Source organism: Oncorhynchus clarkii, chromosome 28, assembly GCF_045791955.1.
Source record: "Oncorhynchus clarkii lewisi isolate Uvic-CL-2024 chromosome 28, UVic_Ocla_1.0, whole genome shotgun sequence".
In the NCBI taxonomy this organism is placed as follows: Eukaryota; Metazoa; Chordata; class Actinopteri; order Salmoniformes; family Salmonidae; genus Oncorhynchus; species Oncorhynchus clarkii.
In genome coordinates this window covers 14,401,640-14,427,337 of record NC_092174.1, presented here as the reverse complement: position 1 = coordinate 14,427,337, position 25,698 = coordinate 14,401,640, and the positions used below count along the sequence as shown (strand labels likewise).

The following is a 25,698-nucleotide window of genomic DNA, read 5'->3' as shown; positions in this document are numbered from 1 at the left end:
TCTCCACCACTGGATTCCCCCTATCTGGTCACTGTGTACATGGCAGCTGTTGCTAGTCCCGCTATGACTGATAAACACACATGTAACATGAGTGAACTGAATAGACTCCATGCATGCTGCATTACTCCCAGATTGTTAACATCGCTTTTCCTCCAGTTTGATTGGTCTCCCCTGCCAAATGAGCAAAAATATTTGTTACTGAGCTGAATGTGTTTTTAGCAATACAATAATTAGATATTGTATTTTTGTCCGTAGGAGCAGTAAGACTAGGCCCGTGAAGGAGTTAAGACAAGATGGTGCTTTAAGCTTTAAGACGATGATTCCCTGAGACCACTTTCATGGATGAGCAAACAAAAAACCATGCAGCCTGGCCAATAACCAAACCATGAGAAGTAAGTCTACCATACCCTTAAAACACCCATATGTCAATATTGAATAAATAGAAGGTATATTCTCTTTCTACACGTGCTGTACAGCTATTGGATTAATGCTTTACATTACAATGTAAGCCTATGGAATGTATGAACAGCTAGGATACTAAACATATTGACAAGAAACACAGTAACACCGCATTTAGGTATACCATTCTCCCTCCCAAGCTAACCAGCTGTTTGTGTGTGCGTGCGTCCTTGGTGAAACCCAGGTGTTCTCCTGATGCTGATGCTGTCAATCCCACGCACCCAGTGCCTCTCTTCATGTCCAGCTTCCTGTGTGGTGTGCTCTGACGACGCTGTCATCTGCCACAAGCTCTCCAACTTCATAGGTAAGAACGAGCATTGACCGAGTTGAGATGAACAAATATTGTTGTCTACTGATGGAAAGATGGCATTTATTTGAGAATGATTTGTTGGAATGTCTGGCTCCATGCTAGCCTATGGCTATCATAAAGACCCTGACACTTTGTGTCCGCTACCTGTGTAGCCGGCCCTATTAAAGCAGTAATGATTGACTGACGGGTGTTTGTTTTCTTCCCCATCTAGAGGCCCCTGAGACCACCAGGGCCCTGATGCTGACCGATGGCGCCATCGTCTCTGTGGACCGCCACTTCCTTTCTGACATGTCCAACATGACCGTGCTGTCCCTGAGCCACAACGCTATCACCACCCTCACCCACGACGCCTTCCAAAATCTCACCATCCTCCACACCCTCCTCCTGGACCACAACCACCTCTCCAGCCAGACCCTGGACAGGGCCACCTTCTCCTGGCTGCCCAGGTTGGAGATCCTCCAGCTGGGGAACAATGCCCTGAGGGAAGTCAAAGGCTCCTGGTTCCACGCCGCCAGGGCCCTGCGGACACTGCAGCTGGGGGGGAACCTCCTCACCAGGCTGGACGCCACTACCTTTGCCTCGGCCGACCTCCGGGCGCTGGAGACCCTGGATCTGTCCGATAATCTGATAACATATCTGGGGAGGGATAGCTTCCGGGGCCTGCCGGGGCTCCGTAGTCTGGATCTGTCCAGGAATCAGCTCCGAAACGCCCTGCCTGAAGCATTTTCCTACCTGTCTTGGCTAACTAGTCTCAACCTGGAACTGAACAGGTGGAACTGTACGTGTGAGCTGAGGGAGCTGGCGTCTTTCCTCACCAGCTATATGGAGGCTCCGGATAAGGTTGTTTGTTTAAAAGTCTTATTGTTGTCTTTTCATATAATGATTTTATTTGGATGGACATTGTATGAAAGGTGCTAAATAATGTTTGTTATTCTTGTTCAGGTGCTGTTCAACGGGCGTAGGATGGTCTGTGTGAGTGCTGACAACCCGGCAGTGAAGACGGTGCTGGAGCTGACGGAGGCCAACTGTGTTCCACCCAATCAGAACATCACAGTGCAGGTGGAGGCCAAGAACTCTGTCTCTCCTCAGCGCTACACCAGAGACCTGGCTCTGGCCGCTGCCTTCTGCTTCGCTGGTCAGTACCTCAGGAACTATCTCATCAATGGCCACATGTATCTTTTCTCTTCTTCAATAGTGGTAAATACAGTATGTTAAATTGATTGGCTTCTGTATAATTCAACACGGTAAAGTACAGTGTGTTTTCTCTTTTATCCCCTTACATAAATCCTTAGTCAGTCGGCTGTAACTCATAACTATGCTAATAATTTAAAGGTGGTGTTGGACTCACCCTAGCTGTGGTGTACATAATTTACCGCAAACTGGAGACGAACAAGAGAGACCGGACTGGAGCTAAGGAGGAGGAGAATAGGAGGACAGCACCCACCCAAACAGTCCCCCAGTGGGATCCGATCAGGGAGAACCAAGCCCTTCACCTGGCTCAAATGGGACTGGAAACCAAGCTGATGCTCCCCAATAGCAACCAGCAAGGCAGCCACCTTCAGCCCTGGGAAAGGGAGAGAGCCATGTATGATCTGAGGATGGGTAAAGACGGCCGCCATTTTACACGCCCCCACTGTGGCCCTGCAGTCACTGGGTCTGCAGTGGAACAGGGGGGAGGAGACGAACACATGAACACCCTGGACATGCTCAGGCAGGGAGGAGCCCAGCCCAATAAGATGGGGAGTCTGGCCATGACAGATGAGAGGAGGAGACATGTGCCAACGCAAGCACTGATCTCAAAGATGGAAGGTAAGCATGTTTTGGTGAATATTTTCCCTGACTGCGTAGCCAGCACATGGGGATGTGTGAAACATACTCTTCAGCATGAAGTGTCACCACCTGTGCCACCAAATTGTTAACTTTTCGGTGGCGCCGACTGGTAAAGTGCTTCGGGAGGGCAGTCACGTGTGCTAGCATAGCAGAGGTCCTGGGTTCAAGCGTCGGTGTGAGCCGAATCAGGAGGAAATGGTACTCTCAAGCAGGGTTGGGTAGGTTACTTTCTAAATGTAATCCGTTAGTTACTAGTTACCTCTCCAAAATTCTAATCAAATCAAAATGTATTAGACAAATGCTTACTTACGATGACCAACAATGCAATTTAAAAAAAATACAGATAAGAGATAAAAGTAACAAGTAATTAAAGAGCAGCAGTAAAATAACAATAGCGAGACTATATACAGGGGGGTACCGATACAGAGTCAATGTGTGGGGGCGGCGGTTAGTTGAGGTAGTATGTACATGTAGGTAGAGTTATTAAAGTGACTATGCATAGATGACAACAGAGAGTAGCAGTGGTGTAAAGAAGGGGGGGGGGGGGGGGTGCAAATAGTTTAGGTAGCCATTTGACTAGATGTTCAGGAGTCTCATGGCTTGGGGGTAGAAGCTGTTTAGAAGACCTAGACTTGGCGCTCCCGTACCGCTTGCCGTGCGGTAGCAGAGAGAACAGTCTATGACTAGGGTGGCTGGAGTCTTTGACAAATTTTAGTGTCTTCCTCTGACACCGCCTGGTATAGAGGTCCCGGATGGCAGGAAGCTTGGCCCCAGTGATGTACTGGGCTGTTCGCACTACCCCCATACCAGGCAGTGATGCAACCAGTCAGGACGCTCTCGATGGCGCATTGTAATCAGTAATGCAACTTTTGGATTACCCAAACTCAGTAACGTAATCTGATTACTTTCAGTAATTGAAGAAGACAAAAAGGCATCAATCGCATTTACTAGTGTGTCATCATAGTGGTCTCTGATTTGTGGTCAGACTCGCTCAGGTGGATAAACTTTTTTCAATGCTGAATTGAATGTCATTGAGAAAACAGAAAGTCATAATGTCATAGTTTTTTGTTTTTTTCCGCAAAACATCCTTTCTGAATTGAAAAATAATTAAAGAAGTAATCATCTAGTTTTTTAAAAGTATCTGATTACAATATTTTAGCTGGTAACGTAACTGATTGCAGTTTCTTTGTAATCAGATTACAAGTAACTGATTACATGTAATCATTTACTCCCAAACCCAGTCGCTAAGCAAGGAGCGTGACATTCATTAAAACAGCATAAACTGTTAGAATGGGAGAATGAAGGGAAAAGTATTAGTATTAAAGAAAACTAGACTACAGACAGTACAATACGTCATTGACAGACACACACACTTCAGATTATCAAAGATTTATCTAACACTGTCTTTACTGGTGTTCATACTTAGATCTAAGAGGTCAAAGGTCATTCAACAGGCCACCAGAGGGTCATCAGGAGTTACTCGATCACCAACAGGGTTATAAAAAACATGGTCCTAATGGCAACAACCAGCCATTGGGTGGCAGCAACAGCTACTTTTCACCTGCTCAAAGAAACATGTCCACACATAAAGGTCTAAGCGATGAGATGGCAAGGCCTGGAAATTACATTGACAACAAACAGTCAAATTTGAATTTCCAACCAGAGGGTGGCAGACCTGTGACTGACTATCAACCCCAAACTGCCAGCTGTGTGAACTGTCACAGAACCTATGAGTACAGACAGCCAGGGGATAAAGCTAGGGATGTTTCATATGGACTCCATGCAAGAGAATCTGCTGGATATGAGGGATTCCCCAACCACAACCAACTGGCAAGGCAACATATGGGAAAGAACATGAACTACAACCAGTCTAATGTGGACATCTATGCAAAGCATGCAAGTGAGCAGAGGAGTGTGACCTTTGACTTGGAAAGACCTCGAGTGCATGTCGTCGATGTACAAAAGATGAACCGTGATAGGGAAGGCAAACATGACAGGATTCAAAGTTCTAGGAAAGCGGAATATGGTGACACGCAGACACTGCGCTATGAAGGCAGTGGACGATCTGCGAGGAGTAATGCTCTTGAAAGAGAAGACAACTCTAAAAGGCATAAACATAAAGTCCAGTCAAGTGGTTTACTAAAAGTAAAGCTCAACCTTAACCCACTTAAGAAAAGCAAGGTCCATCCAAAGAAAAACAGCCACCAGAATCTAGAACAGGACGACAGAGAACCAACCAACTCCAAGAACCGAAAACAACTGAAAACGGGGGGGAAAGATGTCAAAGGCAAAAGGCACCAACAGGATGAGTCTGAGTCTAAAGGAAAAACAGACAAATCCAGTAAAGGAAACTCGACTGCCAAAAACAAAGCCAATCAGACATCCAAAAATAAATCTACTGTTAGCAAGTCTAAAGAAATTTATGATAATTATGAAGATAATGAGTCCGAAGAGGAGGAAGAGAAAGAAGATCCAGTGCCACAGCAAAACAAGGCATCCTCCAAGCAAAAAAAGACAACCTCAAAATCAAAACAGGAACACCAGGAAGGCTCAAATGACCATCCCAAGAAGAGTAGAACTGCTCAAGATCAGAAGAAGGCCGACATCTCACAAAATAGAACTGGAGGAGTAACTGAGGAATCTGGTGAAGCACCTATACCAAGCAATTTGAGTCCTTACCAGTCAGACCCCAACAGAGCTGGTGGTAGTTCAGCCAATGGGCAGCAGGTGAAGCAATACAAAAATGGACAGGGCCAAGCACTCATCCCTGAGACACCCCAACACCCCCGTTGCCTAGGCGATGGAGTGGCTCTTCAGAGGGCATTGAGTAACCCACAACTGTCAGCAACACACCCCCTCACAGGAGTGGAAATGACTTCCAGTTACAGTAACCTTCCTGTGCAGCGAGGGAACTCTACACTATTACAAAACACTGTTGCTCCAAACCCTGCTTACGGTGGTAAATTACAGCCTCAAAGCTTGAGCAGACCAGGCAGTTTAGACAATTTACAGGCTCAAAGCCTGAGCAAACAAGGTCGTTTAAGTCCTCCACCTTTACTGACTAACATCCCACACACATTCCCACTATACACAGGCAATGTAGGGAGCTTGCCTGTAAATCCATTTATCCCGCTGTTGTCACAGCCAGTTTCAGGAAACTTTAACCAGGAGGCCATGATCGGCTCTCAGCCAACCCAGTTTCAAGCACTCCAAAGCGTGGAAGATCTCACTCTGCTTGCCCAGGGTCCTGGATCACTAATTGAAAAGAATATCTCTCCAATTGCCCAGGGTTCTGGCTCACTAAATGGGGAGAGTCTCTCCAACAACAGTATGAACGCAGCGACCGCCCGTTCCACAGGAGTACCTGTCCTCAGCAAAAGGCTCACCCAGAAGGATTAGACTGGTGCTGCCTGAGAAAACCACTAACAGACCGCCAACTGCTCTGGAGAGGGAAATCAGATAAGTGGATTTGAATTGTCCTATTGTGTTTCCTTGTGGGTTCAAAAAAAGGGATAGCTCAAAATGACCGCTTCATCTTAATGCTCAAGTGAACCTAGAACGATGCCCTCTATTACAGTGATAGAACTTCTCAACATACTGTATGTCATGTTATATTGAATGTCATGTGAAAATGTTATTTATCCACTGCTTATTATTCTGCCTAGTTGCTTGATCATAAAATACAAATATATATATATTTTTTAAACATACTGTACATTAAATATTTACCGTATTAATTTGTCAGCCAATGCACTTACTCAACCCGTCATCCTATGTTTAACACCTGACTCAAGGTGTTATGAATGATTTAAGGCTGAAGTTTTGTCAAGTGTGTGCATTGGTAGATAACTTGTATTTTTATCAATTCTGTTTTACACAAATACAATTTTTGAATAAATGTGGAAATAAAATGTGCCCTGTCCTCAAGTCTCCTGAATCCTTATTTTAAATTACACATGTTGTTGGTTTGGGTTACATTTGGCACAGGGTAGACACCTGGCAGTGTATACAGTTTGGTTTGACAGCCCTACTGAACTCTAAATCCTCTCCATTGGGTTTAGGCTTACACAAGGTGACTGTTGTGAAGGGTCATGGCACCCCACAGGACTCCATTGGCTTCCAATTACCCTTAATCACCTCTCCTCTACCTTTCACCATATAAGCAGCTTTTCCTCCCTTTTGTGCGTGATATGAGAAAGGGCCTAGTTCGTATGTTGTTGGAGATACAATTACATAAAGCACATCCTTGTTATCCACATCCAAGCCTATATCCAAGGCATTACACACCACAACTCCTAACACATCCTTCCTACCTACAGGCCTTACAAGCCCCAACTCCTAACCTCCATCCAAACCATCCCCCATATGCTCTGTTTGTTCCTATGTTCAACTGTAATATATACCCTTAAACCTGGTTTCCTGCTCCATCTCCTCATTTGCATTCTGACTGATTATCGCCATGGTGACTGGTACAGTCCTGAACCTAGTTTACAGTCCATTCTAGCCCTAGTCCTTTTCTTCGGTGACACTTCATTGTCAGGGTTTGTAGCACAGCAAGGGGCTCCATTTCCAGTTAAACTAAGAGGGGTGGTTTCCCAGACAGAGTTTATTTTAAATCGGGACTGGGCTAATTCTACTAAAATTAATCCAAGTGTTGCGTAACTTCAACTGCGTAACTTCAGATTATTTAGTTCTAGACTAGGGAGTCCCAGACTAAGGTAAGTAAGGACTAACCAGTTAATCTTTGTGAAGCCAAATTAGATTAACTATGTGCATTTGGTGCTGACCTAAGGATCCTTAAAAAAACTGTGATGGGACACTAATACAATAAGCATTGTGTGGAAGTCACCTAAACCAAACAATGGACAGAGGTTAAAAAAAAACATACAAAGAATTTCTGTGACTTTAGAAAAAAAACGTTGAAGGGAATTGTCAAACCCCCCAATTATCGAGAACAAACAGCATGATTCATCAACAGAAAGCAAGACAAATAATCTATGGACTACCATTTGTAATGAATTCAACTCAAATGACAAAGTAAACAAAAATATGTGACAGAAATATAACACACGATATCATACATAATTACTAATATAATTTCTATATGGTATTGTCTTAAGTTCCTGGGGAAAAAAATGAAATCAACTTAAAGAAGATAAATGCTGTTGCTCGTAGGGAGCATTTCAAGACTGATGGCGGACCCCCAGTAAGAGACAGATGAGCTGGTGGACTTGACTGGGATCATTGATGGCCAGCAACCGTATCCCAATGATGACCATAAGGACAACTCAGACGAGGAACCATTTAAAACCTCATTTGGTGGGACACATGAATTAAACATGTGCCATCCCCGGACTGTAGGGAATATGTAATGTTGCCAGTCATCTCTTGCACTCCCATAATTAAAATGATGAAATAAGCTCAACCCTTGGCGAAATAATATTGTCGAATGCAGCAATGTAATCATTGTCTAGAGGCAGATGATCACCATAGATTGGAGAGTATAAGACAGGGTGAAGGTCAGCCAGGAGGGAAGATTTTGTCACTAAACCCGGGCCAGAGGAAAAAGATAAAGATGCTGATCATGCATGAGAAACTGGCCATAGAATTTCATGGGCGCAAGCTAATGTATTTAAAAGAAGTGCATGATATGAAGACAAAAATGCTAAATGTTGATTTGGCTAGGAAGGAGGAGAGAAACACGAAGCAGCAGTAACAATGTTCTTCTCAAACCAGCACCAGTTCGGGGTCCCGATATTTCCATTTGTGAATTAAAGCCCTTTGTTGCGAATCCATGGCTATTGTTTGCTTCAACCACTTGAGCTATCTTTGTTGTGAGAAGTACCGCATAGCAAAAACATCTCTGCAGGCTAGCCCCTTTCTGTCATTGTCTGCCTCAACCATGGGAACATCTGGGTCATCTTCAATGTGAGGATCTGGGCAGCCATGCTGTTTGAGGTAATTGTGAAGCACTGAGGGGAGAGGAAGGACAAAAAAAAATAGTACTATTGTAAAATGTGGATTGTGTCTGTAAAACGTATATAGTGTGTATAAGCTGGAAGTAGAAGCCTAACTGTTGTTGTTCATTAGTTTACTCCAATTAGTGGAGGGATGGTAGGGTTAGTGGAAAATAATATAGAGAAATATATTTTTAAGATAGCTGTATATCAAATCATTTTTTTTTTATATAGCCCTTCTTACATCTGCTGATATCTCAAAGTGCTGTCCAGAAACCCAGCCTAAAACCCCAAACAGCAAGCAATGCAGGTGTAGAAGCCCGGTGGCTAGGAAAAACTCCCTAGAAAGGCCAAAACCTAGGAAGAAACCTAGAGAGGAACCAGGCTATGAGGGGTGGCCAGTCCTCTTCTGGCTGTGCCGGGGGGAGATTATAACAGAACATGGACAAGATGTTCAAATGTTCATAAATGACCAGCATGGTCAAATAATAATAATCACAGTAGTTGTTGAGGGTGCAGCAAGTCAGCACCTCAGGAGAAAATGTCAGTTGGCTTTTCATAGCCGATCATTAAGAGTATCTCTACCGCTCCTGCTGTCTCTAGAGAGTTGAAAACAGCAGGTCTGGGACAGGTAGCACGTCCGGTGAACAGGTCAGGGTTCCATAGCCGCAGGCAGAACAGTTGAAACTGGAGCAGCAGCACGGCCAGGTAGACTGGGGACAGCAAGGAGTCATCATGCCAGGTAGTCCTGAGGCATGGTCCTAGGGCTCAGGGCCTCCGAGAGAGAGAAAGAAAGAGAGAAGGAGAGAATTAGAGAACGCACACTTAAATTCACACAGGACACCGGATAAGACAAGAGAAGTACTCCAGATATAAAAAACGGACCCTAGCCCCCCGACACATAAACTACTGCAGCATAAATACTGGAGGCTGAGACAGGGGTCAGGAGACACTGTGGCGCCATCCGATGGTACCCCCGGACAGGGCCAAACAGGAAGTATATAACCCCACCCACTTTGCCAAAGCACAGCCACCAATTTACCATCCTGAGACAAGGCAGAGTATAGCCCACAAAGATCTCCGCCATGGCACAATCCAAGGGAGGGCGCCAACCCAGACAGGATGATCACGTCAGTAACTCAACCCACTCGTCCCTCTTAGGGACGGACATATATATTTTTGTCAGTTAAGAACAAATTCTTATTTTACAATAATGGCCTACCCCGGCCAAACCCTGCCCTTACCCGGACAACGCTGGGCCAATTGTGCGCCGCCCTATGGGACTCCCGATCACGGCTGGTTGTGATACAGCCCGGGATCGAACCAGGGTCTGTAGTGACGCCTCTAGCCCAGAGATGCAGGGCCTTGGACCGATGCGCCACTATATAATCCACTATATAATGAATAAGGCAGTCTACCATTGTTACCAGCTTGCACCTGAGCCTAAAACTAATGACAAGAGTCACTTATTCCATTGTTTACGTGGCCCACTAACTTTTTTATTCACATTTACTCATCTCATGTGATCCCCTCATAGGGCTCTGAGGTTTCCAAATACCATGTTAGGCTTTAACAAGGGCTCAAAGTTTGTATGTTTACCATGGTCAACATCCATAGTCATGAGAGTAAATTGCGATCATCAAATTATTCTGCGGTATTGGGACTGTCTGTCCTTCACAGGGTTCAGTAGTGAATCACTGGGTCATGTTCATCATGCACTAAATGGAAGAAAACATACTGAAACAGTCCACTAAGAAACACATTTTTGTTTTCCGTTGCAAAATATTTTTTACATTTTCTGTTGTCTGGAGAAAAACAATGTTCAGATTAGCTGATAATGTGACATTAAAATACAAGGTGCTGTAAAATAATAGCTCCCCATCACACCTGCAGTTGTTACTGCTATATCTTTAGATAAAAGGGTATAAATAATTAACCCATCATCTATTGGATACATACATTTGTTCTAAATCATCACTTTCACCTTCTAAGTTTATCCTTGACCTTTGAAAAACCAATAGTTCTCCCTGAAGGGTCGAGTCATTAGAGTGAGATGAGTGGTGACAGGTAGAATACAAAGCACTATCTGCTCTGTGAAATCAATGTGATCTCTGGTCCACAGATAACACTGTTTGGCCTGCACTTTTACACAGTAAAACACTCAACTTTCTCTCACTCCACAACAGTCCGACAGTCCTTGTCTGCACCCAATCGTACTGCACTTGCTTTGAGATCTCATAGAACAGAGAAAGAATGTCTGAAGAAGTGAACGATGCATGGAGGAAGAAACCATTTGAAGAAGGACAGAAGAGGACCAGAGGACCAGAGGAGATATATCCGATGCTTTACTAAAGAATAGTAGATCATGCTGTGTCAGTGTAGATCTCCTTGTACTGCTTCTGACCACCACCATCACCTCTGCCGTTGTGACTCAAAATGCAGGTAACTCAAACTTCTTATTTTGTTTCCCTTTTTCAAGACAAATTCACCAGCATACAGTAATCATATATACTTGGAATGTATCATCTACAGTATTGATCTTAATGTCATACAATAATGTTAAAATTACCTTTTGTATTTACTGTAGCCTACTGTATATGACTTCCTTATTTCACTTTATAACTAGAGTTTACATGGTAATGATAGATAACCAGCTGTGACTAGGAGATAACTGTGCCTGTGGATACTGCTCGGGACCTCTGAGACGATCCTACCGTTTGCTACTGATGGACACATGCTAGACTTCCTTGTCCAAACTGGAGACATCAGGGAGAGAGACACACTGCATGCCACCTGGTATCACCGTGCCAACAAGTCAGAGATGAACAAAGCACTACAAAGTAATGTATTTTGGTAAAATATGAATTGTTCTCTGAATTCTATGCAACTTTACCAGTATAGTACAGAAAGTGTCAACATCAAGTATACATTTGACAGTATACAGAGGGGATTTGCAGTAGTAAAAGCCTGGGTAGTGTTCATTAGGACACAACTTAGCAAAACGTTTAGCAAAGGGAGGGACTACCTGAATGTGTTTCTTATTGGACACATTCAGGTAGTCCCTCCTGGATGCAGTGCTCCAGTCAAAGAAAGGTATCAAATCTATCAATACAACTTTAAATATCAGTTAGGGCCTTAGCTTCTTCTGGTCCTTTAGTACAAATCAATAATGTCGATCAATTACCTAAAAGGATCAGCTGCACAACATAATATAGCACATTTAATCAACTGTTATATGTTACGAAACCAGCTAGCTAGACTAATGATATTGATTCACTCGCTAAGGCTAGGGGTTCTAAGCCTAGCTGCAATTGGCCCAGCGTTGTCCGGGTTAGGGGAGGGTTTGGCCGGCCGGGATGTCCTTATCCCATCCCGCTCTAGCGACTCCTTGTGGCGGCCGGGCTCATGCATGCTGACTTCGCCTCTCCCGAGTCCGTACGGGGGTTGCAGCAACGGGACAAGACTGTAACTACCTAATGGATGTCACGAAATTGGGGAGAAAAAGGGGTACAAAAAAGATGCACTATGCAGAAATCGCTTTGCCATTTCCTGGTTGCTAAAGTTCTAATAGTTCGCCTAATTTCATTTTGTGTCAAAACAAGCAGTCATTGTGTAGAGAATCATTGTACCATCTAAACCGCTGTGAAATATATTTTCAGCTTTTTAAAGCTGGTGTGCTCAATCGAAAGTAAAAGATACAAAAATGAAACTTAAGAACGGGAAGCATAGAAATAGCGCACATAGAATAGATCTACCGCTTCTTAGACTTGCTTTCAATGAAAATGACAGATCTATAACCTAAAGTCCTATGTGAATTTGGTCATTATATTGTTGCTTTAAATTACATGTAGCTTTAACAAGACTCCCTGGCAAAGCACAGCACCTGACTGTGTCAGTGTAGATCTCCTTGTACTGCTTCTGACCACCACCATCACCTCTGCCGTTGTGACTCAAAATGCAGGTAACTCAAACTTCTTATTTTGTTTCCCTTTTTCAAGACAAATTCACCAGCATACAGTAATCATATATACTTGGAATGTATCATCTACAGTATTGATCTTAATGTCATACAATAATGTTAAAATTACCTTTTGTATTTACTGTAGCCTACTGTATATGACTTCCTTATTTCACTTTATAACTAGAGTTTACATGGTAATGATAGATAACCAGCTGTGACTAGGAGATAACTGTGCCTGTGGATACTGCTCGGGACCTCTGAGACGATCCTACCGTTTGCTACTGATGGACACATGCTAGACTTCCTTGTCCAAACTGGAGACATCAGGGAGAGAGACACACTGCATGCCACCTGGTATCACCGTGCCAACAAGTCAGAGATGAACAAAGCACTACAAAGTAATGTATTTTGGTAAAATATGAATTGTTCTCTGAATTCTATGCAACTTTACCAGTATAGTACAGAAAGTGTCAACATCAAGTATACATTTGACAGTATACAGAGGGGATTTGCAGTAGTAAAAGCCTGGGTAGTGTTCATTAGGACACAACTTAGCAAAACGTTTAGCAAAGGGAGGGACTACCTGAATGTGTTTCTTATTGGACACATTCAGGTAGTCCCTCCTGGATGCAGTGCTCCAGTCAAAGAAAGGTATCAAATCTATCAATACAACTTTAAATATCAGTTAGGGCCTTAGCTTCTTCTGGTCCTTTAGTACAAATCAATAATGTCGATCAATTACCTAAAAGGATCAGCTGCACAACATAATATAGCACATTTAATCAACTGTTATATGTTACGAAACCAGCTAGCTAGACTAATGATATTGATTCACTCGCTAAGGCTAGGGGTTCTAAGCCTAGCTGCAATTGGCCCAGCGTTGTCCGGGTTAGGGGAGGGTTTGGCCGGCCGGGATGTCCTTATCCCATCCCGCTCTAGCGACTCCTTGTGGCGGCCGGGCTCATGCATGCTGACTTCGCCTCTCCCGAGTCCGTACGGGGGTTGCAGCAACGGGACAAGACTGTAACTACCTAATGGATGTCACGAAATTGGGGAGAAAAAGGGGTACAAAAAAGATGCACTATGCAGAAATCGCTTTGCCATTTCCTGGTTGCTAAAGTTCTAATAGTTCGCCTAATTTCATTTTGTGTCAAAACAAGCAGTCATTGTGTAGAGAATCATTGTACCATCTAAACCGCTGTGAAATATATTTTCAGCTTTTTAAAGCTGGTGTGCTCAATCGAAAGTAAAAGATACAAAAATGAAACTTAAGAACGGGAAGCATAGAAATAGCGCACATAGAATAGATCTACCGCTTCTTAGACTTGCTTTCAATGAAAATGACAGATCTATAACCTAAAGTCCTATGTGAATTTGGTCATTATATTGTTGCTTTAAATTACATGTAGCTTTAACAAGACTCCCTGGCAAAGCACAGCACCTGACTGGGTGCTGCTGCCACCTTGGGATGGAGTGTGGAAGTGGTAGTGTAGTGTCTAAATATGCTCCTAAGAACTAACCTACCTAACGCATACAACAGGTATATGATACTATTGTATTTGGACTCCTTCAGGCATAAAGCTGAACTTCAAAAGCATTCAGGCGGCGACTCCCTCCCTAGACTTCCTGAGCATGACAAACCAGACTAACGGGATGAATCGACCAGTGTGGCTGAATACTGACATCCTCCCTGGGTCCAACGTCGCAGCCTTCTGACCTGTCATTAACGGATGTGAGTGAGTAGCCAGGAAAGAGCAATCCTATTAGCCAGATGTACGCCATTATCGAAAATGCCCCACAGAAAGTCACCTTTCCCGTCCACGCTGTAATGGCCAAAAATAGAAGGCCTCACAACAGCTGGCTGCTCAGTCAATCGCCAAGGTAACTGGAACTGCTCCTATATACAGTAGTTGATCTAGTTAGGACTTTCAAATCGTTCAATCACACTGGGAGGTTACGAAAATAGCTCAGGTTTGACTCGTTCACACTCACTAGTTATCACATTGGATAGCAACAAAGGATCTCCACTTTTGGTTAGACTGTTCTGAACTAGGAGCTTGAAACGTTTCTCGCACAAAACAAGTGTGAACGACCTGCTGTTCGTCAGGGACAAACCCAACCTTGAACGGGTCTACTACCTGTCCCAGTTCAAAGAAGCTGCCATTAAGAAAACCTGTGGAACTCCGTTGTATGAGGTAATTTACAGTAACTAATGTATGTCGTCATACAAATCATCATTAGCCTATTTGTTATTATTACCATTCCCCTTTCCGGTCTTGAAAATGTAATTACTTCACAATAAGGTATTTTCAACAACTAGTAAAACCAAATGGTATTTCCAACCAGTCCATCCTGATGTTAGGACTAAGTTGTATGTGTTTGTGTGATTGCAGAGCAGAGATCGGCTGGAAATGTTCTACCCTGGAGGAGACCTGATTTGACTATTTTCAGCCAAAATATTGAGATTGCCACTACATCCAGTGGAACAGTCACAGACCGGGCCTCACTGCTTTCCCTGCGGTCAGGTAGACCTGGAGGGATTATGATGGGGTGCAACCTAAATGCCACCCATTGACAATTGCAACGATGGGTTATATACAGATGGGGGGGGGGGGTTCATCACAATTTGAGTCAAGTGACATTCATACTTTCTCAAATTGACAATTGAATACAGAGGTCAAATCTCCTGATTGCTTCATAACCTTACACAGTGCCAGTGGGATGCTCATCATTCCAGTGGGATCTGGTTCTACCCAGCCTGGAGTCCCAGTGGTGGACAGCTCCCGTCCAGAGTTCCCTCTCCAGGACTGCCTGGACCTGGTTTTGGCCTCCCCGAAGCCCTGGGGTACCTACCTGAAGATCCAGTCCCAGAGCTAGCTGGAGCCCTCTCTCCACTTCCTCAGCTCAGCCTACCACTGGGACCTCCTGTATGGCCTGTTCCATGGTGCCTCCCAGACCCAGGGCTACATCTCCGGGAGTGGAGTTCCTCCACAGTCAACCAGGTCTTCTATATCACACTGGCCCCTAGCTGGCCCCTTGAAGCCCTGGGGGAGGGGTATACCAGGGCCATGGTGGAAGACATGGAGGAGGTACTGAGGGGGCCCTGGCAAGGAGTGTCACTGCAGGTAAGGGCCGAGCCACTAAGTAGGTCTGTGAAGGGGCAGAGGAGGCTTCAGGAGGGGCAGCCACGATACTCACTGACAGTGGAGCACGGCATATAAAGTGGGATCAGGAGGCGACAGGCGATCATGGCCAACCTCTGAGAGCAAAGACAGAAGCTTGTTTTGTATATCTCTGAGAACTACCCCACTGGGTAAAAAATTGTTTCCACATTATTTCAACCCCCCAAAAAATCTATGTGATGAAATTTGTATATCTCTGAGAACTACCCCACTGGGTAAAAAATAGTTTCCACATTATTTCAACCCCCCAAAAAATCTATGTGATGACTGAAAACGGATAGGATTTGCAAAAAGTAATCAACACAAGTGCATTCTTTTTTTCACCCAACTTTTTACCTAAATCCAATGACATGATGACCTTTTTTGTTGGTTTCACATTGAATTCATGTTAGTTGACAACTCAACCAAATGTAAATCAAAACTAGACGTTGAATTGACTTCTGTGCCCAGTGGGACAGGTCTAAGATGTGAAGACATGATCGCCTTAAACGGCAGTTTGCTACATTTATTTGTTTCGTTGGATTTGAAGTTGTAAAAAATAAAATCATGTCTTCAATTTCATCGTAAAATATTGATTGTACAATTATTAGCAATAATTGTCTACTCTTTTGTAATTTCTATTCAATATATCCCCTTTTTTTTAATCGCCTTAGTTTAAGATAACAATATCTTATCTAAGATACATGTGTAAAGTGAAACATTAAATAGCCTCGTCATAAAAAACAAATTAATAAAACATATCAAATGCAATTCTGACCCTTTATTGTCAAATAAAGTGCCCTTCTCAGAAGAAAAAAAGACATCTGGTTAGTATTCTTTCTCTGGAAAAGTTCAAACACTTTTAAAATGATTTTAAACATCATATTTTTCACAAGTTATGACTGGGAACATTGTTCAAAAATAAAAACATATAGTTTTCCACACTAATAATCCTCGCTGTCAACATGGCTCAGCTTAGTGTGTGAAGAGGCCAGAGTGCTCTGGGCAGGCTTGAGCCAGGTCACAGGGGGTTGGGTGTCAATCTAATGAACACAGGTGGGGAGAATAGGGAGACTAAGTGCTTTAAGGGACAATCGGAATTACTCACAGCCACAAAAAACGTTCCTGGTCCCAGATCTGTTTTGCTAACTCCTACATTCATGATCATTATCAATGACCATAGGAGTTGGCAAGACTGCACAAACAAATCTGGGAATTAGGCTCCTTTCATAAACCATTCTAATAAAATAAACAGTTGAAGATAATCGGATCCTCTAAATGGCAGTGTGTTCAATCGATCAGTACAATGGTCATCAAGGGTGAGGGGGTCAGGGTGGTGAAAGATAAAGGGTTAGAGTTGTGTACGTTTTAGTATAGAGGATGGTGGTTGGGACTGGGGGGTGGAGGCATGGTCAACCCTGTTCTCCTGGAGGAAGGTGTTACAGGTGCAGAAGATGCCGTAGAAGCTGGAGGAGAGCCCGGCGATGTCTGTGGAGATGTAGGGCAGGACCTCGGGAGACGCCTGGTTGAAGTAGGAGATCTAGGAGAGCCAGCACAAGGATAGGAGTCAACATCATCAATAACGGTGCAATCTGTCATGTTCATTTTCCCAGTGGATATCCAAGGTACTTCAAAGCAAAAGGCAAACAATTACTTTTGCCAAGACCCACCGCTTTGGTTTAAAAACAAGTGCAGGGGGAGAACTTATGAGCAGACCTACAAAATGACAGTTTACACACTTTCTTACCTTGGAGATATCTTTGGAGACCTCCAGGATGCTGAAGCCGGCACACAGCACCTCTCCCCTGTTGTAGCCCTCTGTAGGAGGGTGTGTGGGTAGAGTGACCGAACGCAGAGCAATAACATAAGGGTCCCTTGGAAGGCGCAGAAAAACATTGTCACTCAATCGCTTTCACTCGCATGGTCTCCTCTCTTTTTTTCTGCCTGTCTGTGTCTGTCAGTCTGCCACTCACCCGCTGTCACACGGTGGTCTCCTGGAGGCCAGGAGGATGAAGTCCTGGACCTTCCCTCCCTGATCGGCTGAAGGGCTGTTACTGGCCCCATCCTGGCCTATGGAAGGAGTCACCACGCGGTACAGAAAGTCATCATCGTTCACCCTAAGAATCAGCTCACACCTCCTGCACAGGGAACGTCATGAAATCAGGAGAAGCCAGTGTGACACATTACACTGTAAATGTGGGGGAGGCCGCTGTGTACACTCGAGGACACCTGAGAGAGTCCAGAGTGTGCGTGCATACAGATACCCACTCGTAGTTTGGGTCCCACTCCACTCTCTTGCTTAAGTCAGAGAGCAACATAAAGGCCCTCTCAGCTGGGATGTCTACTTCCGTCTCGACCTTAAAACTCAACACCTGCTTCTGCTCCAGGGTGTACAGGCTCACCTGGTGGACAGAGGAGGATTACATAAACCAGGATTAGAGCCCTTAGTTTAACATGGGCCCCGAGTTTTTCCTAGTTCGGTCATGTGATCAGGAAAAACTCAGGGCCCCCTTGGCCCTAGACATGACCTTTAAATATGTGATTGAGAAAAATTCAGGGCCCCCTTGGCCATAACCTGTGGTCCACTCTGCCTTGTGGTTAACCTAAAAGAGAGTCTCAAGAAAGCTCACCTTGTTTTTCTCAGAGTTTAACAACCAGTTGTTTCTGGCGGCCAGCATCTTCAGAGCAGACACGTTGTTGTAGCTGAGGTACACCTGCAGCCGTTCACGATACAGTCAAAGTCAGTTGTTACTACTATCACATTGCTACTGTATGTGAATAGGAATTGTTCCACTATTCATATTTTACACTAATTTAGCTTCAAACACGGTAAGTGCAATGTTTTCATTGGGACAGTTAGACAGGACATAGCACTTTCGCAATCACGTTATCACCCCGGCGATATGGTTTATATCTGATTTCACGGCTAACGTGATTGGACAGTCCATAAAACCCGGCACACGTATGAACTTTGGTTTTTACTGGTGACTGAGACATGCTTATTATTCTTCATCTTTCTTGACCAGCATTTCAACTCCTGTCGGTACTGTTTACCTCTCACGTCTAAGTTGTATCAACTGTTATGTTAAGAGAGAACCCGAGTGAAAACCAAAGCTTGTAGTCAGTGAGTACATTGAGACATTTGGGGTCCCCCTTCTCCTCCTTTACCTGGTTGCTGAGGTCCCACGGTACAGATAAGGGCACCTCTGTCTGCTTGCAGGATATTATGTACTTCCTGAATAAACACCCAAAAATATATTGGCATCTCCGTTTTGTGCCCTAATTCCAATTATAATCTAGATTTTGCAGTAATGTTAACAAATGGGCTTATCTGTTCACCTGTCGAGTCTGATCTTGTTTCTAGCGATGGCCTCCTGGTAACGTCTCATTCCCTCCTGTCAGTGAGATTCAGATCAGACAACAGGACAATATTGTGAAAATTGTTTAAAATAGGGGCCTTAGTTACTGTTTCTAACATTTTTAGTTAAAATGTGAACATTTATCTAATCTTGATCAGTTGTGAATGAGCATCAGGTGACTGACCAGCGGTTCGGGTCGTATCCTTGGCAACGTGCATGGCTTGCCTTCCTGGTCGCGGATTTCGAAGGTCATGAAGGCGCTGTTGATGTGTCTCAGAGGCTCCTCCCCCTGATAAGCCTCCGCACACACGCCCACCTCCATGCTGCGACATCACGGGGACACTCACGTTACCATCTCAGGTCAGCAGGTCAGATCCAATGAAAGTTAATGAGTGAAACTTGAACTTATTAGAGATTGATCAATCCATTACCGGTAACACTTTAGAATAAGGTTACATTTGTAAAGGGTTTATAAAGAGTTTGTAATTACACTTTTTTTTAAATTCCAGGAATTAAGCCCTCATCTGAAGATCTCAAGTTATATTTTTGGTGTGGTTCGGAGAAATCCCTGACTTTGTGAGATCTGCCCATCTGTGAAACGCGATTGAAATAAAGACGACCTGGAACGTGCACAGAATTCTGTGTTGACACTGACATCATGTGACAGTGAGTCAATTTCTATTCTGACTTGTAATGTTAAAGGGGATCCCTCAGGAGAATGGCCAGAAGGTTTCCACTTTCTTTTAAGCTATAAATATTGGTAGGCCTAACTCAATGCATGATCCATAGGTTTTCACTTTCCTTAGAAAGGTATCTTTTCAGCAGTTATAAATGTTGGTAATTCATTTGTTAATGGGCAGTGGATTGTCACTTTAAAATAAGGTATACATTTTGCAGTTCTACATGTGGGTAAAACATCTATAGATTATTTGAGAGTTCACTCAGAGCTTAGACATACACGACATGACCAAAAGTATGTGAACACCTGCTCGCCGAACATCTCATTCCAAAATCATGGGCATTAACATGGAGTTGGTCTCCCCTTTGCTGCTATAACAGCCTCCACTCTTCTGGGAATGCGTTCCACTAGATGTTGGAATATTGCGGCGGGGACTTGATTCCATTTAGCCACAAGAGCATTAGTGAGGTCGGGCACTGATGTTGAGCGATTAGGTCTGGCTCACAGTTGGTGTTCCAATTAATCCCAAAGGTGTTTGATGGCTTTGAGGTCAGGGCTCTGTGCAGGCCAGTCAAGTTCTTCCACACCAATCTCGACAAACCATTTCTGTACGTACCTCGTTTGTGCACGGGGGCATTGTCATACTGAAACAGGAAAGGGCCTTCCCCAAACAGGTTGCCACAAAGTTGGAAGCACAGAATCATCTAGAATGTCATTGTATGCTGTAGCGTTAAGAGTTCGCTTCACTGGAACTAAGGGGCCTAGCCCGAACCATGAAAAACAGCCCCAGACCATTATTTCTCCTCCACCAAACTTTACAGTTGGCACTAAGCATTCGGGTAGGTAGCGTTCTCCTGGCATCCACCAAACCCAGATTCGTCTGTCGGACTGCCAGATGGTGAAGCGTGATTCATCACTCCAGAGAACGCATTTCCACTGCTCCAGAGTCCATTGGCAGTGAACATGAGTCACAACTCCAGCCGAAGCTTGGCATTCCGCATGGTGATCTTAGGATTGTGTGTGTCTGCTCGGCCATAAAGCTCCCGACGAACAGTTCTTGTGCTGACACTGCTTCCAGAGGCAGTTTGGAACTCAGTAGTGAGTGTTACAACCGAGGACAGACAATTTTTATGCGCTGTACGCTTCAGCAATCGGCAGTCCCATTCTGTGAGCTTGTGTGGCCTACGACTTCGCGGCTGAGCCGTTGTTTCTCCTAGACGTTTCCACTTCACAATAAAATGACTTAGAGTTGACCGGGGCAGATATAGCAAAGCAGAAATTTGACTGCCTTGTTGGAAAGATGGCATCCTATGACGGTACCACTGAGCTCTGCAGTAAGGCCATTCTCCTGCCATGGAGGGTGCATGGCTGTGTGCTCTATTTTATACACCTTCCAGCAACCGATGTGGCTGAAATAGCCAAATCCACTCATTTGAAGGGGTGTCAACATACTTTTGTATATATAGTGTACTTATAGGCAGTATTGGGTACTCATCACTACATACATGAGAAGATTCAACACTTTGTTAAACATGTCCAGTCAATGAATGCTGGGTATGAAGACCAAAACATTCCACGTTGTGAGAGGATACCTCCACTGTTTCACCAACCGAAGGTAATACGGTTACCATTTCACACCAGAGCGTTCACCATACTGTCAAAGAGAAGTGGTAAGTGTGTTGACATCATCTGGAAAGGGGTAACATGTTAGGAATGATGATTGAATAATGTCCTGGAAGTAAATTTGGCCAGGGCATCAAGGTTTCAAAGGTGGGTCCAGACACCATGAAAACCAACCTCTTCTGTTTCTGGGACAAAGCACCAATGCATCAAACCCAAAAGTAAGAAAATAAACTCTTGTTCAACTGTGCAACTATTGAAAATAAGGTTGCATGATGATACATAAGGATCTCTTTATAAATGGTTAATAACTGGAGGTAAATACTGGCTCAATATTTGGCAAACACTGACCTGTTATTGCACTATTTTGACCAATGCGATACAACAATTTATTAATGGTTTATAATGCATTCACAAATGATCAAATAAATTGTTAATAACTTTATTATAACCCCTTTACAAATAGAGCCTTATCGTAAAATGTTCCCCTAATGACTCACCCAATAACATGAGCACAAGTACTCCCCCATTGATTTGAAAGACTCAAATACAACAACAACAACAACAACAACAACATAATCACTGTCAAACCAATTTATGATTTTGCTTTATACAGTAAATTATCTAAAGCTCACCTGTTCTTGAATGCATTGTTGACTATGGCTTTGAGGACCAGCCGGTCGCCCACGTGTGAGGGACCCCTGAAATGGAACATGTCTATGCTCTGCAGGGTGGGGTGAGCGTTACACAGACGACTGGAGAGGAGGAGGATGACACAGAGGAGTAAAAAAAAAAAAACATGTAAATGTCATACGTTTTGTTTTATTTGGAATCAATGTATAATAACATTACTACACTCGGGCTAGTGTCAAAATACAACCAATCTAGCTATGCAAAAATGTGATAGGTGCCCAGTCCAAAAAAGGGTTTATGAGCGCAATCCTATCACATCTTTGCGTATTTAAGAGAATTACAGATGGTGTGCATCTGGTGTGGGTGTTATACCTTGCAGCGATGGTAGCCACGTTCTCCATCCAGGCCATGATCTGTCCTCCGAACGTGTTGACCTGGTGGTTGGCATGAGTGGGAAGAACCAACTCAACACTCTCCACCCGTGTCCTCTCTGCTGGCACCGCCTTCTCAGCCTCCTGGACCTCCACTAAAACACACACACACACACACACACACACACACAGGTTATTACAGAACGTGTCAGCATACACAAATTCAATATTACTCAGCATGACGAGTCATACCCCATTACAGTTCCTGTAGTGGTGTTAGTCCTCCCGCAAAGGTCAATGCCACAGTGACTGACCTTGTTGGAAGGCCCTGTTAGCGAGCAGGTCCTTCATGATATCAGCGTGGACGAGCCTCATCCTCCTCCTCTCAGCTGCTAGACTGTGCTCCACCTGCTCCGCCTGTGTACAGGGGACCAACGGACGCAGCTGCACCTGTAGAGTGGACACCCGCAAAGTCAAGTTAATTGCCGATTACAGCAGAGAGCAGACACACACTCAACATTACTCAGCAGCAACACTTAAACGTCAACCCAGCATCTTTATAAAGGCACTCTCTCATCCAGTACCACCTTCCCTCCCGTGGTGCGCTGGCTGACAAACGTGGCAACCGCCCGACACACACTCCAGTGGGTATCACTGAACAGGTCTTCACAGCTCACCACGATGCCAACCTTTAGACACACACAAAGCATCACAGTAGATATCAAAATCACCGGAATTTAACTATTGCGCAGTTGGAAATCAATCCGTTTGGATTTGGACTGGGTATATGTCATAGGGTTTGAATGTGGCCTGACCTCCATGCTGGTGTTGAAAGCTCGATTGACTTTGGCCTTGATGTTGACCACCTGTCCAACCCTGAAGAAACATACACACACACATCCTTAAGTAAGCCATACTTTATCAGCAGTAGTTGTCATTAAGAGAGAATGCACACAACAAAAGAAGGCGACCTAACAACCCAGACACCTACCCAATAGTGTGTTCAAAGTGGATGTCGTCGACCGAGACAGTGACACAGGGACACCCAGCATGCCTTTCAGCTGTAGTGAGTAAATAAATAATGAGGTTGTACTTCCTGTCTAGAGAGTGCAGATTACAGTTAAGAACGGACTACTGTTCAACATACTATACATAGTGTGCCAAGCTTAGGGCTCTCGTGAGTGCAAGAGTCACTTTCGTTTTGTCACAGCAGCACATCAGTAGGAAAAGTGTGACCCTTCAGTCCCGGGATACTGTCCATTAGCCTAACCTGACTATGTTTTCTCCCCCTAAACAAAAGTGACAAATTGTTATGCCAGAGTCAAAGAGTCTACAAAGTATATTTAATCTGTTTTTATAAGCATAGCCTATTATTCCAGATGGTCAGTAACCGTGGAGTACTCAGACGTCAAGTAGCAGTGGAGTACTCAGACGTCAAGTAGCAGTGGAGTACTCAGACGTCAAGTAGCAGTGGAGTACTCAGACGTCAAGTAACAATTGAGTACTCAGACGTCAAGTAACAATTGAGTACTCAGGCGTCAAGTAACAATTGAGTACTCAGGCGTCAAGTAACAATTGAGTACTCAGACGTCAAGTAACAATTGAGTACTCAGACGTCAAGTAGCAGTGGAGTACTCAGACGTCAAGTAGCAGTGGAGTACTCAGACGTCAAGTAACAACTGAGTACTCAGACGTCAAGTAACAACTGAGTACTTAGACGTCAAGTAACAACTAAGTACTCAGACGTCAAGTAACAGTGCAGTACTCAGACGTCAAGTAACAGTGGAGTACTCAGACGTCAAGTAACAGTGGAGTACTCAGACGTCAAGTAACAGTGGAGTACTCAGACGTCAAGTAACAGTGGAGTACTCAGACGTCAAGTAACAGTGGAGTACTCAAGACGTCCTAGAAACATCACCGCTGGTTTTACCTGTGAAGATAACGCTGGTCAGTGTCACCAAATATTACAGTGTTACAATGTGTTGACATTTCATAGTGAGAAACTATGCCATCATTATATACGCAAAGGGCTTCCTGAGCATGATGTGGACGTGTACGCGATATTATGACTCAATCATGTCTTAGTAAAAGTTTATTAGGTTTCATAGCAATGCAACCTAATCATGTCTTACTAAGGAACTTCAGTCCCATTGCCCTTTAGTGTTCTTAGTTTAAACCTGCGTTGCTGTTCTTCTCCATTTGTGTTCTGTCTTTTGTGAAGTTCTGAGTTTTGTCTGGACCCCAGGAAGAATAGCATCTGCTTCTTCAACAGCTAATGGGGATCCGAATAAAAATCCTTAAAATTATCATCCAAAATGGACCAATAAGCATATTCCCACAAGCCCACTGTGAGCAAGAGAACACACACCTGACAGACAGGCTGTAGAGTCCATCCATTTGAGCAGCTCTCCCACGCTGAGCTCCTGGCGGTGGTTGGCATGGCAGGGCATCACTATCTGGCTCTTCTTCACCTCTGTTGGGTTCCTGTACTCCTCCCCATTTTGGTGTCTGCTCATTTTAGGGGTCCCGGAGATGCTTTCTCTAGGAAAAGACATATGTTAGTTAATGCGTTTCATTTGGGTGACCTACAATGACCAACATGTTACACATAAAAATAGGCTTTAGCCAGCAAATACAGAAATACCTACCATCGAAAATGAAATATAGAATATGCTTTATAATTCCTGGGTTTTATAATCCCTGGGTCTTCAAAGGGTTAAATAGAAAGAGCAGTAGCAAAGTTAACTGGCAGTAGAGCTCGCCTGCTCCATGACTCACCTGAACTCAAATATACACAGTAGGTGTGACAGATTCTTGCGCAGTGCCAGTGATTGCAAAATCTTGTTCTGCTATAGGAGCTTCCCTTAGACAGCTAAGTAGCAGCAATGCTAGTTCATTCTATTCGACAGCTGCAAGTACCGTCGTAAAAAACGTAGCAGCACATTAGCTAAATTAAATCTGAGCTACCAGCATGAATGGACACTGCACTAGTGATCGCAAAGGTAGCTAACTGCAGAGAAAAGTTCACTCCAAAGTACAAACATGAAATCAAAATGCCCACGCAGCAGTGGAATCAGGATACAACGACGATAATTTGATTTTGTTTATTCATTTACCTCAAAAGGTATAACACGCACGGAATATTTCGAGATTGGGTTTTTCCAGATCGCGTACTCTGCCCATGTAGTGTCGACAACCTCCGACGCGCTTCAGGTGGTTATGATATTGTGGTCGGACCGTTTTAGTGACTGTGGGTAGGACGTGACGCTAACACCCTCCACATTTTAAGGTGGAATGGATAATTTCACCGGCATATTTCAATGTATCTTGAGTACGACATTTAGTCCATTTTAATTGT

At 44.0% G+C, this 25,698-nt stretch overlaps 1 protein-coding gene and 1 pseudogene across 3 annotated transcripts; one reads left to right on the top strand and one right to left on the bottom strand.

The window, feature by feature from the left end:
• The first annotated feature begins 10,992 nt into the window (after positions 1-10,992).
• Positions 10,993-15,738, top strand: LOC139386715 (protein FAM151A-like; annotated as a pseudogene).
• Positions 15,739-16,444: 706 nt separating this feature from the next.
• LOC139386483 (acyl-coenzyme A thioesterase 11-like) lies at positions 16,445-25,636 on the bottom strand. 3 transcript variants are annotated; one of them, XM_071132044.1, is made up of 16 exons: positions 25,457-25,636; positions 24,709-24,881; positions 23,332-23,401; positions 23,156-23,216; positions 22,928-23,029; positions 22,655-22,790; positions 22,342-22,495; positions 21,972-22,091; positions 19,222-19,360; positions 19,018-19,073; positions 18,847-18,913; positions 18,309-18,392; positions 17,947-18,080; positions 17,652-17,816; positions 17,426-17,552; positions 16,445-17,218 (listed from the first exon to the last, which is right to left on the bottom strand). In XM_071132044.1, exons 2-16 carry the CDS (start codon positions 24,854-24,856, stop codon positions 17,030-17,032), a joined length of 1,752 nt encoding a protein of 583 aa, XP_070988145.1. In that variant the 5' UTR covers positions 24,857-24,881; positions 25,457-25,636; the 3' UTR covers positions 16,445-17,029. The 3 variants fall into 3 exon arrangements, with proteins under 3 accessions (XP_070988145.1, XP_070988144.1, XP_070988146.1); XM_071132043.1 differs by having other exon boundaries at positions 25,119-25,631; XM_071132045.1 differs by having other exon boundaries at positions 24,989-25,566.
• Positions 25,637-25,698: the final 62 nt, after the last annotated feature.